The sequence below is a fragment of the Lepidochelys olivacea genome, assembly GCF_965140295.1.
Source record: "Lepidochelys olivacea isolate rLepOli2 genome assembly, chromosome: 14".
NCBI lineage: Eukaryota > Metazoa > Chordata > Testudines > Cheloniidae > Lepidochelys > Lepidochelys olivacea.
Window position 1 is genome coordinate 40,099,987 of NC_140424.1, and position 16,946 is coordinate 40,116,932.

At 51.2% G+C, this 16,946-nt stretch overlaps 1 protein-coding gene and 1 pseudogene across 4 annotated transcripts in view; one reads left to right on the forward strand and one right to left on the reverse strand.

The window, feature by feature from the left end:
* Positions 1 to 16,946, reverse strand: part of LOC311530891 (zinc finger protein RFP-like) — a 181,845-nt pseudogene that overhangs the window by 92,409 nt on the left and 72,490 nt on the right. The window lies entirely within an intron of this gene.
* LOC311530859 (uncharacterized protein) lies at positions 876 to 9,744 on the forward strand. 3 transcript variants are annotated; one of them, XM_084647830.1, is made up of 5 exons: positions 876 to 1,119; positions 3,943 to 4,082; positions 4,612 to 4,738; positions 5,340 to 5,453; positions 5,770 to 9,744. In XM_084647830.1, exons 3-5 carry the CDS (start codon positions 4,612 to 4,614, stop codon positions 7,068 to 7,070), a joined length of 1,542 nt encoding a protein of 513 aa, XP_084503956.1. In that variant the 5' UTR covers positions 876 to 1,119; positions 3,943 to 4,082; the 3' UTR covers positions 7,071 to 9,744. The 3 variants fall into 3 exon arrangements, with proteins under 3 accessions (XP_084503956.1, XP_084503958.1, XP_084503957.1); XM_084647832.1 differs by having other exon boundaries at positions 5,773 to 9,744; XM_084647831.1 differs by lacking the exon at positions 3,943 to 4,082.

Genomic DNA, 16,946 nt, shown 5'->3' on the forward strand with positions numbered 1-16,946 from the left:
TTTTTGTTTGTCCTCTGGATTTGCACCTTTCTGGGGACACTGGGAAGAAAGGTCCTGTCACCTAGCGGCTGAGGGCGTGTGGCCACCGCCAGAGCACGTGTCTGACCCGCGGCATCCCTGCAGCACAGCCAGGGCCTGGGCAGGAGGCCTGGGACGTGGGAGGGACGGACTGTGAACTGCCCCCGTGCCAACAGAGTGGGGCTAAGTATTTCCTTTCTCCTTTCTCATTGTTTAGTGATTTTTTTTTTATTAGCTGCTGTTTAGTAAATTGCATTTGTTCTGGAGTATAGACAATGGTCAGGGAGGAGGTCAGGGAAGCATCCAGAGCGGAGAAAATACCCTGGAGTGGGGATGCTCCAGCCCGTGTCCTGAGTGGTCACACCAAGGTTGGGGGCCAAGCCCCTCAGGAAGCCAGGGCCCAGCCTTGTTGGGGTTACAAGGACTTTGCTACACAGGAGAGTGGAAGGGGAGCCCTCAAGGTGAGGCAGGCTCCGGGTGAAGGAAAAGGGAGGGAGGACTCAGATCCTTCTGCTGTTCGATTCCACCCAGGGGGTGTCTAAGTTAGGAAAGTTCCACACAGTAACGGGACCATTTCCCAGCTTACCTCCATGCATGTTTACTGGCTTCCCCTAAAGTTCATTAAATATTTTAGGGAAAAGTGTCGGAGCGGCCACCAGCGAGAGTTGCTGGCCTCACTCTGAGGCCACCAAAACTTTGTTTGGGAGAACCCCTGGGCTAGATGCTCAGGACGGGCCCTTCTGACCTTAGAGCCTGGGAGTGTAACAGGAGCCGGGCACAGGGATGCTGCAGTGTCGTGCGTTGATCGCTAGGACCCAGGAGCGGCTGGGGGGCGGCTCTGGGGGGAGGATCGCGGGGCTCAGGCCCGGCCGCAGGAAGTGACTCGCAGCCGCTGCGGGGACTCTGGCTCCCGGCGAGATCCCCGCGCCCCGGCGGCTGGTGCTGGGAGCCCGGAGCCCGGGCTGCAGCCGGGAGAGGGGAACCTCCAGCCGGGCCCTGCCCGCTGCTCCCCGGGAGCCTCTCCCAGGGCAGAGCCCCCAGCCCGGCCAGGGCCCCTTCCCGGCCCGGCCCCTGCCCCGGAGGGCCCCGCTCGGAGGGAAGGTAAGAGAGACCCGCCCCCCCCCGGCACCCCCGGGCTGCAGGGGGCGGGTTTGGCCCCGGGCTGCTCCCCGCGGAGCCGGCTGCGATTCCCTGCCCCGGGCCCGGGAAAGCCGCCGCCAGCCCCCGGTGTGTGCGGGCGGGGAACCCTGGCACAGGCCCTGGCAGGCAGGGCGGAGGGGGAAACCCAGGAATGAGGTGAGCAGAGGGAATAAAAATTCCCCCCAGATAGGTCGAGCCAGCTGCAGTGGTTGCAAAAATAGGGGGGAGTGGGGCTTTTCCTTCCCCCTTTCCTAGGATTTTAGCTCCCATTTCCCAGTTCATCGCAGTGCCCGGACAGGGCCCCTCTCCCCTCCTGTATAAGATGTTACTGAGGTGCTAGAGGGGACTTGATCCAGTGAACTATTGACAGACACCCCCCTCCCCTCCCCCAGATCTCACGGTCACACCTGCTTTGAGCGTTTAAAAGAATCCGGGTCTCAGTTTCTGTGTCTGTGTCAAGCCGCCCAGCGCTTCATCCATGTGTCCTAGTCCCTGTCCCTGTCCCTCTGAGTTTGACTCCCCTTGGAATCCAGTCTGGGCAGTTTCACTCCTTCACATTCGTTCTTTAAAAAAATATTCTTCTTACTCTGAGCGCTTCATCCTAAACTTCATTAGCCTTGTGCGGAGGGTCGTCACGGTGCCCGGGTATTCCTATTTTTAACGGCAAATCATCACGGGAAATATTAACAGTTTCTCCTTGGCATTGATCAGGCCGGGGGACACCATGGTGACCTCACCCTGTTTACCTTTTGGTGAGATTAAGGTACTTTGCCTCTGCTCTGTTTTTGCGGCGGGCTAGCTAATGCAGGTGAGTTACCTCATGGGAAAAACACCCTCTTTCTTATAGACACAGACTGTGCTGCTGACTCCGATGTTAAATGACCCGTTATTGTTCATGGGCTGAAAACTCTGATACTGAGTGTGTGTCTCCTAATTCTGCTCCTGTGCCAGGTGCTGCCTCTGAATGTCTGCGTCCATTTGTGGGGGTGTCACGGAAAACAAATTAAATCTTTTAAAACTAAAGGAATTAGCAGAGACCCCCCCCCACACACACACACAGCCCCTCTCACCAATTTCTCTCATTCCCTTCCCTTTACTTCTTCAGATCTTGTCTGCGTGGTCTGATGTTAAAGGTGTGACGTTAATCCACATGAATTCCAGGGCTTTAAACCCCTGTGTGGACGCTCTCGTTCAGAAGTCAAGTGGCCTTAATTTAGACAAAAAGAAAAGGAGGACTTGTGGCACCTTAGAGACTAACCAATTTATTTGAGCATCAGCTTTCGTGAGCTACAGCTCACTTCATCGGATGCTGTAGCTCACGAAAGCTCATGCTCAAATAAATTGGTTAGTCTCTAAGGTGCCACAAGTCCTCCTTTTCTTTTTGCGAATACAGACTAACACGGCTGTTACTCTGAAACCTTAATTTAGACAGTGGCAGTCAGGACAGCCACAGACCAGGGCAGGAGACCTTCCCCCAAACATTATAAATCTTCAGGTCTTTGATCGCTTCTTGAACATTTTTAAGTTTTGGATAGTCCAGGTGTAACCCACATGCGATGTTTCAAGCCTAAAGAGAAGGAGCGAAACAGTGGGGCGCTCATCTCATCTTCCCTGACTGTTGCCTTGAGTAGAAACGCCATTAAGATATTTCACAGCTTTGGTCCAACAGAATGTCAGTAGATGGGTTGAGGTGGAAATGTGTAAGGTGATCTCGCTCCTCTGCTGCCTCCTGCAAAGGACAGGACATGCTTCCTGAGCAGGAGGGCGAAGGCAGGACAGTGTCAGGCAGATTCTGCTGTGAGCATGGAGAGTGTTGGCCTGGCTGCTCGGTGATCCCCTTTGTAAGGAACGTAGCCCAAATGGCGGCACTCTTGTCCCATGGGAATGAACTATAAAGACTCCTTTGGTCTCTTGCCCTGGTGAGAGTGTGCCCTGAGGGGTAGACGCTGCACCAGAGTCCTACCTGGCTTCATTCAGAGCCGTTCCAGAGCATGGAGATGGTGACTGCCCTAAACACCTGTCTCCTGTCCATGCTCTGATGGCCTCAGCTCTCAGGTGAATAAAGAGGGAGCGGCCGGGCCAGGTGGCATGTGCCCAGTGAAAACATCCAATGCAGCTTTGGAAACAAATACAGAGCATGTCTGATAACTGCCCCACCCTACTTCTGGATGCTTTGGAGCAAGATCAGCCCTGTGCTGAGACACAGCATGACAATGCGTGAAGTGAGCTTAGTATATTTTTATTACACCTGCCAGACTGTGCCTCACACCTTTGTAAGCATCGCAGTCACAGACTCACCGACATGACCATCCCCATGTACAACAGGGGTAACAGACAATGCTGTCTCTCCAAGTTACATTTCCCTGGCAGAGCCTAGTTACAAGGCAAATATCCACAGGCAACCCCCTCCCTTCCCGCACACACTGCTCCCAGTTTACATTGGATTTTTTTTTAAAAGAGACAAACTCATGATCTTTGGGGCTCTGATTCTTGAGTGTTCAGGGCTTCCCTAGGTCTTGGTCTGATTTCCAGACAGGTTTTAGATTTCACCCACACCGGAGTCAGACCGGAGTCACTGCTCGCTCTGGCAGGGGGGAGTGCGGATGGGCCAATGGGATCAGCCTCCGCCTGCCTGTCCCTGGGGGCTGCTGTGGGAGTCGAGGGCAGCTCATTCTTCAGGTGTTGCCACCAGAGGGCTCCGGCTATGGCTAAGGGGGAGAGGGGTTTACACTGCAATGGGGGGAAATCTGCCAAAGTGCCCCTTTGATTCTGCTCTTTTTCTAGCGGTTGGCTCAGGGATGCTGTTACTGGGAGGGTCTAAAGAGCCTGGGGGAAATCAGGGGGTGACATGGACTCCAGCCCCTTCTGTAACCTCCCCCATCACCCCGACAGGCTGAGGAATCACGTCCACATAGCCAGCTCAGGTAGGGGATTTCAGGGAGTTGCTGGGTGGGGGGAGGGAGAGGCAGGGAGGAGACAGGGTGTGATAAACCTGCTGATTTTCTGAGTAGGCCCATGGGTGGTGAGGGAGGGGAGAGGGGACATTCCCCCATTTCTCAAACAGGATATAACCCCCTGGGCAGGGTTGGGAACATTTTCCAGACTCCCAGTGCTGGAGCCTGAACCCACTGGCCAGAGCCTGCTGTGAAATACGAAGGGAAGCTGTCGGGATTCCTGTCCCTGCCTCCGGCTCAGATCTCTGCTTCCCGTATCAGCCTGTGGCTGGCAGGCATGTGGGAAATGAGAAGAACCTGCTCTGCTCCGTGTGCTGGGGCGGACAAGGAGCTCTCACCTTCTCCCAACCCCCTGAAGCCTCCTGGCTGCTCTGAACAATAGGAGTCAGTTTCTGCTACTCTGGCCCTCCCAGAGCTTTGAGTTTTCTCCCCTTTCCTGTGACTAGTGGGATTGTGGCTGGGGCAGCAGGTGCTGAGTGGGGGACTCTTGTTGTTCCAGATGCCGGTGACCTTCGAGGAGGTGGCTGTGTATTTCACCCGGGGGCAGGGGGCTCTGTTGGACCCCGCTCAGAGAGCCCTCTACAGGGATGTCATGCAGGAGAACTATGAGACAGTGACCTCGCTGGGTAAGGGATTCCCGTCCCTTTGGTTATTAGAGGCCGTGTAGTCTGCATGTCTGACTCTGGTCAGGTTCTTCCATCGTCCCTTAGATCAGAGGCGAACGGGTTCCATAATGCACGGCTGCCATGTGAGAGAGACTTGCATCTCCATGCCCTCTCCAGTGAGATACGGTGTCAAAACTTAACGGACATGCTAGCTCATCCCCACCCCTCCAGCTTTCAAAGAGGCAGAATTCATTCATTGTCCTGACTGTATTGATTCCCATTCACATACACAATCCTTATTTACCTGCCTTCTTGGGAATAGCTCCAGCCATTGGGAAGGCTTACAAAGAGGCATGGGTTTAATGCCAGAGCTGTGTGTGTCACCAAGGCCCCTAGACTGTTCAGATCCTAGGAACTCCTAGCGAGGGTGTAAAAATTCCCATCACCTCCCGAGATGTCTGCTTCTCCCAAGGGGGCTCAGCGACCATGTTCCCGTCCTCTTGGGTTCCACGTTCCCCAGCAGAGCACAGGGACAGGTTCCGCTCACAGAATGTCCTTTGTGACAGATGCGCTCTCAATCCTCTATGCACCCTGATCTGGTCTGATTTCACCCCCTGCGCAGGATTTCCCATTCCCAAACCTGACCTGATCGCCCGCCTGGAACGAGGGGAAGAGCCGTGGGTCCCGGATCTCCAGGCCTGCCAGGAAAGAGAGAGCCTGAGAGAGGCCCACACAGGTGAGAACTGACAAAGAAACCATCTGGGGAATGAAGGAAAAAGTTGAGAATCCCAAAAGTGTGGTATCAGTAAGTGCCCTCAGTTCTTCCTCACCTCTTCCAGAGCAGGGCTGTAGTGAGCAGACATTACTCACTGCTCTACACCCGTCTTGTTAGCTGCAGGAGTTTCCTTCCCATCTCTCCTTCCCTGTGAGTTTTTGGGTGGGAAGTGGAGGCAGAATCGAATAGCTCAGTCTTTGTGTTGGGTTTTCCCTCGGTGTTATTTCTTTTTCTCCCCAGCACAATGACTCCCGTCTGGATTGTCTCTCTCTCCAAGCAGGTGCTGAGCGAGTGAGTGAGAGCGTGGAGGGGAATCACCATCAGGAAGTTCTTGGGGAAGTGGAATCACAGGGGACCTTTGTGGGAAGAGCTGAAATTTCCCAGTGTTGGAAACAGAGAGAAGCCTGGGAAAATTGGCACAGGTCAGAGAAGATGCAGGGAAACCACCCAAGGAAGAAAGTGCATGAATCTATTAAATGTGGGGGAGGGGACAAGGATCCCACAACCCAGCAGACAAATTCCAAAGAAGACATACGCTATGTATGCCTCGGTTATGGGGAAAGATTCATTCTGAGATCACATCAGACAATCCATACTGGAGAGAAACCACTTCAGTGCTTGGACTGTGGGGAAAGCTTCAATAATCGCTCAGCCCTGAATAACCATGGGAGAAGCCACAGAAGAGAGAAACCCTCTCAATGCCTCGACTGCGGGAAATGTTTCATTTGGAAGTCAGAACTAATTAGACATCAGTTAAGCCACACAGGAGAGAGACCCCATAAGTGCTTTGATTGTGGGAAAAGTTTCAAACAGAGGTCAGACCTTTTTAATCATCAGGCAATCCACACAGGAGAGAGACCCCATAAGTGTGTGGAGTGTGGGAAAAGTTTCAGTCGGAGGTCAGTCCTTGTTATTCATCAGAGAACCCACACAGGGGAGAGACCACATAAGTGCTTGAACTGTGGGAAAAGTTTCATTCAGAGGTCAGACCTTCTTAAACATCAGAGAATCCACACAGGAGAGAGACCTCACAAGTGCTTGGACTGTGGGAAAAGTTTTAGTCGGCGGTCAGCTCTTTTTAAACATCACGCATTCCACACTGGAGAGAGACCCCATAAGTGTTTAGACTGTGGAAAAACTTTCATATGGAGGTCAGACCTTGTTAAACATCAGAGAACCCACACAGGAGAGAGACCCCATAAGTGTTTACACTGTGGGAAAAGTTTCACACGGAGGTCAGTCCTTGTTAATCATCAGAGAATCCACACAGGAGAGAGACCCCATAAGTGTTTAGACTGTGGGAAAAGTTTCACATGGGGCTCAGACCTTCTTAAACATCAGAGAATCCACACAGGAGAGAGACCCCACAAGTGCTCAGACTGTGGAAAAGGTTTCATATGGAGGTCAAACCTTGTTAGACATGGGTCAATCCACACAGGAGAGAGACCCCACAAGTGCTTGGACTGTGAGGAAATTTCACACAGAGATCACACCGCATTAAACATGAGAGAATCCACACAGGATCTAAAATTCTCTGTCACAGGGACAGAAGGTGTTAAGGAAATTGCATGTAATTGACCAAGATACAGCCTTTAGAGACATGTTCGAAAAGTGTGTCCTCGTTAGATAAACTAGAGCTTCGAAAGGTAAACGTGTATTGTTAAAGACATGGAAGAAGATGGTACCTGAAGTAGTCTTTGTTTAGCTATATCTTGTTAGTGGTTAACAATGGAAATAAACGGTTCCTGTCTAGGGCTGTATTCAGAGATCAAAAGGGAATATTAACATTTAGATAAAACTTGCTTGTAATAATGTCATTGTTTGTCTCCTGAAAGTTTGTCGTAAACTGTCTATGAACTGCTTTATGGAGAATCACCTTATGATAATCCATGTAATTAATTACCAGTGATCTTTAGGAAATAGAAGGTTACTTCAAAAGCCTATTGTTCAGCCAAGGACTGTGTGCTGTCATGACGCTGCAAAAATGATCCTTTCTTTTTTGATCTGCCGAACCTTTATACCGAGGGGAGTGTGAGTCAGAAGATGGAGATCTCCAGTCCTATCTGGACTGCCCTGACATTGAAATTGGACTAGAACTTGATGAAACGATTCTGTAAAGGATTCTTTGCAATTCTAAAGCATCAGCTGTACAATGAAACTGAGCTAAGGACTCTATGCATGTCTCTGTGTATAATGATCTTTTCACCAGCACACTCTCTCTTTTCTTCTTTTAATAAATCTTAGTTGAGTTAATAAGAATTGGCTGTAAGCATGTATTTGGGTAAGAACTGAAATATTCCTTAACTTGGTGGATAATGTATAGGATCCTTTGGGATTGGTGGAACTTTTTAATGTGATGAATAAGATTTTCAGCAGTCCCCATCATGTTGAAGTGGGCTGTCTGGGAGGGAGCCCAAGGCGGGGTTGCTTTAAGGGATCTGTGTTTTGGCTTCTGTGTAGCAGTACGGTATTGTAGAAGCTGTCTTGTTGCTGGCCTGGTGAATCTAAGGGTAAGTCTATACTACGAAATTAGGTCGATTTTTCAGAAGCGATTTTATACAGTCGATTGTGTGTGTCCCCACTAAGCGCATTAAATTGGTGGAGTGCATCCACAGTACCGTGGCTAGCATCGACTGTCAGAGCGGTGCACTGTGGGTAGTTATCCCACAGTTCCCGCAGTCTCCGCCACCCACTGGAATTCTGGGTTAAGCTCCCAGTGCCTGATGGGGCAAAAACATTGTTGTGGGTGGTTTTGGGTACATGTCATCAGTCTCCCCTCCCTCCCTCCATAAAAGCAACGGCAGAGAATCATTTTTCGCCTTTTTTCACGGATAACCCACGCAGACGCCATAGCATTGTAAGCATGGAGCCCGTTGAGATCACCGCAGCAGTTGTGAGTATTGTAAACACCTCACGCATTATCCTGCAGTATGTGCAGAACCTGGAGAGGAGGTGACACCAGGACAATGACGATAGTGATGAGGACATGGACACAGACTTCCCTCAAAGCATGGGATGTGGCAATTGGGACATCATGGTGGCATTAGGGCACGTTCATACCCTGGAACGCCGATTCTGGGCCCGGCAAACAAGCACAGAGTGGTGGGACCGCATAGTGTTGCAGGTATGGGATGATTCCTAGTGGCTGTGAAACTTTTGCACGCGTAGGGCCACTTTCATGGAATGTTCTGACTTGCTTTCCCCTGCCCTAAAGCGCAAGAATACCAAGATGAGAGCAGCCCTCACAGTTGAGAAGCAAGTGGCAATAGCCCTGTGGAAGCTTGCAACACCTGACAGCTACCAGTCAGTCGGGAATCAATTTGGAGTGGGCAAATCTACTGTAGGGCCTGCTGTGGTCCAAGTAGTCAATGCAATCACTAACCTTCTGCTATCAAGGGTAGTGACTCTGGGAAATGTGCAGACCATTGTGGATGGCTTTAATGCACTGGGATTCCCTAACTGTGGTAGGGCAATAGACGGAACCCATATCCCTATCTTGGCACCGGACCACCTTGGCAGCCAGTACGTAAACCACAAAGGATACTTTTCAATGGTGCTGCAAGCAATGGTGGATCACAAGGGACGTTTCACCGACATCAACGTGGGATGGCCGGGAAAGGTGCACGATGCTCGCATCTTCAGGAACTCAGGGCTGTTTGAACAGCTGCAGGAAGGGACTTCCCAGATCAGAAAATTACTGTTGGAGATGTTGAAATGCCCATAGTTATCCTTGGAGACTCAGCCTACCCTTTGCTCCCATGGCTCATGCAGCTGTACACAGGCAGCCTGGACAGTAGTAAGGAGCAGTTCAACTATAGGCTGAGCAAGTGCAGAATGGTGGTAGAATGTGCATTTGGACCTTTAAAAGCTTGCTGGAGCTGTTTGCTTACTAGGTTAGACTTCAGTGAAACTAATATTCCAATTGTTATTGCTGCTTGCTGTGTGCTCCACAATATCTGTGAGAATAAGGGGGAGACATTTATGGCGGGGTGGGAGGTTGAGGCAGATCGCCTGCCAGTCGATTTTGTGGAGCCAGACACCAGGGCAATTAGAAGAGCACAGCCGGGCGTACTGCACATCAGAGAAGCTTTGAAAACCAGTTTCATGATTGGCCAGGCTACGGTGTGACAGTTGTGTTTGTTTGTTTCTCCTTGATGCAAACCCACCCCCTTGGTTGACTCTAATTCCCTGTAAGCCAACCACCCTCCCCTCTTCAATCAGAGCTTGCAAAGGAAATAAAGTCACTATCGTTTCAAAACCATGTATTCTTTATTAATTGATTTAAAAAATAGGGAGATACCTCACAAGGTAGCCCGGGTGGGGTGGGGAAGGAGGGAAGGACAAGGCCACACGACAAATCAAAACTTATTTTATGCCAGACTGCTGTTGCTTGGGCAATCCTCTGGGGTGGAGTGGGTGGGTTCCTGGAGCCTCCCCTTCCCCTGGCGTTCTTGGGCATCTGGGTGAGGAGGATATGGAACTTGGAGAGGAGGGTAGGCGGTTATTCAGGGGTGCCTTCTCCGGCTTCATGGTCCGGGAGCACGTCTTGGGGGGGTATTGGCTCCAGTGAGGTGAAAAGTTCTAGGCTGCTGGGGAGAATGATTTCTCCGCTTGCCTGCTGTGTACTCTCCTCCTCCTCTTCCTCATCCACAAAATCCTCCTCCCTCTTGCGTGAGACTCCCCCCTTGCAGGTGTCCACGGACAGTAGTGGGGTAGTGGGCCCCTCCCTAGAATTTCATGCAGCTGATCTTAGGAGCAGCATGTCTGAGGTTCTGACCCGGAGTGACCGTTTACCTCCTTTGTTTCTGGTCGGCTTGCCTGAGCTCCTTAATTTCCACGCGGCACGGCTGTGTGTCCCTGGGGTAGCCTCTGTCCACCATGCCCTGTGCAATTTTGGCATATATATTAGCATTTTGTCTTTTTGATCGGCGTTCTGCCTGCACCAGCAATCAGATCCAGTGTCTCCCGTTTGGTCCATGCTGGAGCTCTTTTGCGATTCTGGGACTGCATGGTCACCTCTGCTGCGGAGCTCGCCAGGCTGATCAAACAGGAAATGAAATTCAAAAGTTCCCGGGACTTTTCCTGTGTACCTGGCTAGTGCATCTGAGTTGAAAGTGCTGTCTAGAGTGGTCACAATGGAGCACTCTGGGATAGCTGCCAGAGGCCAATGTCGTCGAATTGCATCTACACTACCCCAAATTCGACCCAGCAAGGTTGATTTTTGCACTAATCCCCTCGCCGGAGAGGAGTACAGAAGTCGATTTTGAGACCCCTTTAAGTCGACAAAACAGGGTTGGTCGTGTGGACAGATAAGAGCATTAAATCGACCTAACGCTGCTAAATTCGACCTAAACTTGTAGTGTAGACCAGGGCTCGCAAGCCGCCACCAACGGAGTGGGGGCATCCACCAATGGTCCCCAGTCCTCGCTGGCCCACAGCTCCCCACTCCTCCTGGGCACTGGGGAATGCCCTGTGGTTCCCCACTACCCATGGGCATCGTGGGATCCCCCTCAGTGCCCCAGTTGCCATGTGTGTCTGGGACCTCTGGAGTTCCCAAGGGCCCATGGATAAAGGGGGGAATCCTGAGTAGCTCCCCAGAGCTTGGGAATGTTTGGGAATTTCCCTGGGGGCAGGGAGGAAATGGCTCCCCAGTCCCCATGAGTTGGGGGGGGAATCCCCTGTTGCTCCCCAGTTCCACCCAGGACTTTGGGGGAATTCCTGCGGCTCCTCAGGCCCTGCGGATGGGAGGGAATCCCCCTTCAACCTTTCCAGAGGCCATGGGGTTGGGAATCCTGCTCAGGAATCTGTCCTCAGCTCCCCAGTGCAAGGTGCAGCGAGGAGAACTTTTGAAGCTCCCTATTCCGCATGAGTGTGGGGGAATGCAATCTCTGCGGGCATTGGGGATCGCCCCCACCCCATGTGCTGCTTTGTTTCCCTGCCCCTGGCTGGGCTGGTGTGGATGGAGGCTGCAGCTCAGGGAGATCGGAGGGGCAGAAGGTGGGCTGAGGCCAAACTGAATGCAGGGTGGGGTGCCCCATCCTGGGCCAGGGAAGGAGGGGGGCCCAGGGGCACAATCAGGGAGGGGGAGCAGCACAGGCTCTGGATTTAGGCTAGCGGGGCCCTGCCACACCCCCTGGCTTGAAGGGGTTTCCATCCTATCCAGGCTTTACAGTTTGGTTCAATGGCTCTCAGTGCTCCCCCACCCCCCGCCCTGGTACAGATTGTTTCAGGCCCTCTGCTTGGGACTAGGAGCCGGGGATAAAAATGGGTACAGCTGGTGGGGGATGAGCCCCTCTCCCACTGTAGGGACAGGACCCCAACCCCTGAGCACCCCCAACATCCCCCCCACTGAGCATGTGGCCCCAGCCTTCCTGGTCCTGGGGCCCAGGGAGGGCGTATGGCCCTAGTCTGAACCCCAGGGGCAGCCGAAGGAGAAGCCTGACATGCTCCTCACAGGGGCCGTGCACCCCACCTCCGCAGTCAGCTGTGACTCTCAGCCAGCCTGGAAAACAGAAGGGTTTATTGGTCGCTGGGAAGGCGGCATAGAACAGAGCTTGTTAGCACAGAAACCAAGAGCGTTCGGCAACGTCTGGCTTGGGGGGAATCCAGAGTCTTGAGTCCTGGGCTCTCCCCGCTGAGTCCCAAACCAGGAGACTGAGCCGCTTCCAGCCCCCCATCCTCACTGACACCCAGCTGCCCATCCCCCATGCTTTCTCTCTTTCCCAGGAAAACAGGTCACCTGGCCTCCCCCTCTCTCTTTGTTCTCCAACATCTTCGGCTGGCTCCTTGCAGAGGATGAGCTCTGGCCATCACTTGCCAGGATAGAGAATTTTGGCCATTCTCTACACCCAGGCAGCCACTCTGCCATCACGCCTGCCCTCTAGAGGTCTCCACAATGATCACACCCCTGTATCCCACCAACTTGATACTTGTGTAACACATGGGGAAACTGAGGCACGCACACACAGTATTCAGAAAAAACATTAAGAACATTCCTGCTTCATCACACCCCTCTGAGACCAGCCCAGGGGCACTTTCTCCAGTGGCTGGAACCACTCTGCCCATACCAGCCCCTGAGCCTGAGCCTGGAGAAACCTGGAGAAACCTGGGGAAGGGGCTGGGGCTGGACAGGAAAGTGGTGCTGCACAAACGGCCCCCTTCAGGGACTGGGTGGGGAGTTTGGCCTACGTGGGGAGGGGATTCCCTGTGTCTGCGAGTCCCAGAGCTGCTGCCCTCCATGTCACAGCCGGGTTCAACCCCCGTTACCAGTGTCAGTGCCTGAGCTGCCTAATGAGAGCAGAGGCCCATGGCAATGGGACAGTCACCCGTTCGCCCACAAAGAGGGAAGATGATAAAAAGGGAGAGCAGAGAGACTTGAAGGGCAGCAGCAGCAAGAAGTGGGGAGGGAGGTTCCCAGCTCCCAGCCCTGCCCAGATCCATTCCCTGCACCCCCGGGGCAGTCCGCTCTCCTGGGAACAAGGGCAGGAGCTGAGAGAGGAAAGGCCAGTTGCTCGCTCTGCTGAGCACCGCACTTCTGAGGGAGACGAGGGAGAGCTAGAGGGGGTCACAATACACTGTGGGGCAGTACCCTGAAGTGACTCCTTTGATCTGCTCTTTTTCCAGCATTTGGCTCAGAGATGCTGCTCTGGGGAGGTTTAGAAGGGACGTGGTGGGGGGCGGGGGGGTGGGGGGGGGCTGACCGGGGAGGTAATGAACTAACTGGGTTTGTTCCCAGCATGGCAGAGTCATAGAATCAGAGCGTCTGTCTGCAGGGAGGGAGCCTTGGGGGACTCGGGGAGTGACATGGACTCCAACCCCTTGTGAAACCTGCCCAATCTCCCTGCTCCTCCGACAGGCTGCGGAATTGCGTCCATGTTTCGCTCCAGATCGTCCCGTCTTGCAGGGGACAGGGCAGGGAAATGGCTGCGATGGAGCCAGCTCAGGTAGGAGATTTTCAAGGAGCTTTTGGTGGTGGGGGAGGGGTAGTGTAGCGGGACGGGGTGTGATAAACTTGCTGGAACATGATCAGCCTGGGCCTGATTTTCTGAACAGGCCCATTGGTGGTGTAGGGAAGGGAAACATTCCCCCATTTCTGAACCAGGAAACAGCCTCCTGGGCAGGGCTGGGAAAACTGACCAGACTCCCAGTGCTGGAGCCTGAACCCACTGGCCAGAGGCTGCTGTGAAATACAAAGGGAAGCGGTCGGGATTCCTGTCCTCGTCCCCGGTTCAGAGCTCTGCTTCCCGTGTCAGCCTGTGGCTGGCAGGCATGTGGGAAATGAGAGGACCCTGCCCTGCTCCGTGTGCTGGGGGGACAAGGAGGTCACCTTCTCCCATCCCCCTGAAGTTCTGGCTGCTCTGAGCAGGGTGTGGGGAGGATTCTGCATCTCTAGCCCTCCTCCCCCATGACTAGCGGGATTGTGGCTCAGGCAGAAGATGCTGAGTGGGGGACTTTTGTTTCAGATGCCGGTGACCTTCGAGGAGGTGGCTGTGTATTTCACCAAGAGGCAGAGAGCTCTGGTGGTCCCCGCTCAGAGAGCCCTCTACAGGGAGGTCATGCAGGAGAACTACAAGACTGTGACCTCGCTGGATAAGGGATTCCTGGCTCCTTGGTTATTGGAAGCTGGAGGGCTGGCGTTGTTTTCATGTCTGATACTGGTTAGGTTTTTCCCTTATCACCCTGCAATGAGACCAGGGTATCAAAACCTAGTCATAGAATCTCAGGGTTGGAAGGGACCTCAGGAGATCATCTAGTCCAACCTCCTGCTCAAAGCAGGACCAATCCCCAACTAAATCATCCAACAGATTTTTTTCCCCCATATCCCTAAATGGCCCCCTCAAGGACTGAGCTCACAACCCTGGGTTTAGCAGGCCAATGCTCAAACCACTAAGCTATCCCTCCCCCGCAAGGCACATACTAAATCATCCCCACCCGACCCCCCTCGCTTGCAAGGTGGAGAAGCCATGTATTTGGACATGTGATGTTGACATTCTCTATTTTAATGGTTGTGACGCTTTAACTTTTGGAATCTGTCTCTACTGTCATTACAGTTATTGTCTGACCCAAATATTGTCTAAGCCCGCCCTAAATCTCCCACCACTGTGAACATTTAAATGGAGGACAATTGGAATGAAATGCTAAAAACCCAGATTTTTGTGCAACTGTGAATGTTTAAATCAATAAATATAAAATTGCTTAAAAATATATATTAAAAAAAAAAAGAATTCTACCAAGCCTGACTATCCCGCCTTAGACACACAAATCCTGCTCCTGCAGGCTCATAGAATCGTAGAAGATCAGGGTTGGAAGGGACCTCAGGAGGTCATCTAGTCCAACCCCCTGCTCAAAGCAGGACCAATTCCCAACTAAGTCATCCCAGCCAGAGCTTTGTCAAGCCTGACCTTAAAAAGCTCTAAGGAAGGAGATTCCACCACCTCCCTAGGTAACCCCTTCCAGAGCTCATCCTCACAGGGGGATGCCTCTCATTGCAAGACCAGAGCCCTAGTGGTACATTTTTCACTAAATGGTCCAGAGGGAGCCATGGCCACAGAGAACCCCCTGGAAAGTCTCCAGGAGGAAGCTCCATGTCCCGTCTGTCTGGAGTAGTTCACAGAAGCTGTCACTCTGGCGTGTCGGCACGTCAGCCAGTGCTGGGAGGGATCCGATACAGCCGTCTCCTGCCCTCAGGAACTGAGCAACACAGAAACATCAGGCTGAACAGGCAGCTGGCAAACATGGTAGAAATCACCAAGCGGCTGAGTTTACAGGCAGCAAAAGGAGCAGGAGGAGACAGGGTGTGTGGGGAACACCAGGAGGCTCCAAAACTTCTGTGAAGAGCATCAAACTTCGATCTGTCTGGTTTGCCATCTGTTCCGGGCTCATCGAGCTCACACGGTGGTTCCCAGAGGAGGCTGCCCAGGAGTACAAGGGAGGGAACTGCTGTCAAGTTTAATGGGAATTAACTTTGGATTTTAATTACAGGCTAATTTCACTGAAAGTTACCTGGCACAGACATGAGGCATCATTCAGCTCTGTAAACCCTTCATGGTATGGGAGATGCTGTAACAAAATAACTGATTTGACAGAGTGGCAACAGAGGCAAGTCTTTAACGAGACCTGATACGGGAAAATGTCCTCTGAGATTCTGATGGGGATTCCTGAAAATCTTCATCATATAAAGAATTCTACCAAACCCAAAGGATCAGACATGTTACCCACCAAGTTAATGAATACTTCAGTTCTGACCCAAATACATGCTTACAGCCAATTCTTGTTAACTAAACTAGGATTTATTAAAAGAAGAAAAGACAGTATTGGCTAAAAGGTCATTAGACATACAAATGCGAATAGAGTCCATAGGTCAGTTTCACCATAGAGATGGCGCATTAAATTGAAAAGAGTCCTTTTCAGAATCATTTCATCACGTTCTAGTCCAATGTCCAATATCTGGGAGGTCCAGAGAGGACTGGAGATCTCAGTCTTACAACTCGAACTCCCCCTGAATAAAGCTTAAGAAGATCTGAGATAAAAGGATCAGGTCCCAAGCGTTTATATAGACGTTTTTGCAGCCTCTCGACAGCAGGCAGTCCTTGGGTGAACAATAGGTTTTGGAAGTAACCTCCTATTTCCCAAACATCACAGGTAATAAAACTACACGGATTAACATAAGGTAATTATCCATAAAGCCATTCACAGACAGTTTACCACAAACTTTAAAAAGAGAAATATATACTATGACATTATTACACCCAAGTTTCATTTAAATGTTAATATTTCCTTTTGACTTCGGAATTAACAAAATACAGTTCTAGACAGGAACTCTTTGGTTATATTGTTAATCTATATCTCATTACAGATTAACATAGACTACTACAATTACTATGTTCTAGAGCTGTCAAGCAATAAAAAAAATTAATTGTGATTTAATCGTGCTCTTAAACAATAATAGAATACCATTTATTTAAATATTTTGGATGTTTTATACATTTTCAATATATTGATTTCAATTGCAACACAGAATACACTCCATGCATCTGATGAAGTGGGTTATAGCCCACAAAAGTTTATGCCCAAATAAATGTGTTGGTCTCTAAGGTTCCACAAGGACTCCTTGTTGTTTTTACAGAATACAAAGTGTACAGTGATCACTTTATATTTTTTATTACAAATACTGGCACTGTAAAAAACAAAGGAAACAGTATTTTTCAATCCACCAACTGCTAGTACCGTATGCAATCTCTTTATCATGAAAGTTGAACTTACAAATGTAGAATTATGTACAAAAAATACCTGCATTCAAAAATAAAACAATGTAAAACTTTGGAGCCTACAACTCCACTCAGTCCTACTGCTTGTTCGGCCAGTCACTCAGAAGAACAAGTTTGGTTACAATGTGCAGGAGATCATGCTGCCCGCTTCTTGTTTACAAGGTCACCTGAAAGTGAGAACAGGCAT

Excerpts from the sequence above, each read along its gene's own strand:
- LOC311530859 (XM_084647830.1), top strand. The coding sequence starts at position 4,612 with ATGCCGGTGACCTTCGAGGAGGTGGCTGTGTATTTCACCCGGGGGCAG. Across the intron at positions 4,739-5,339 it reads TGAGACAGTGACCTCGCTGG|GATTTCCCATTCCCAAACCT; the intron begins GTAAGGGATTCC and ends CCCCCTGCGCAG. Across the intron at positions 5,454-5,769 it reads CCTGAGAGAGGCCCACACAG|CAGGTGCTGAGCGAGTGAGT; the intron begins GTGAGAACTGAC and ends TCTCTCTCCAAG.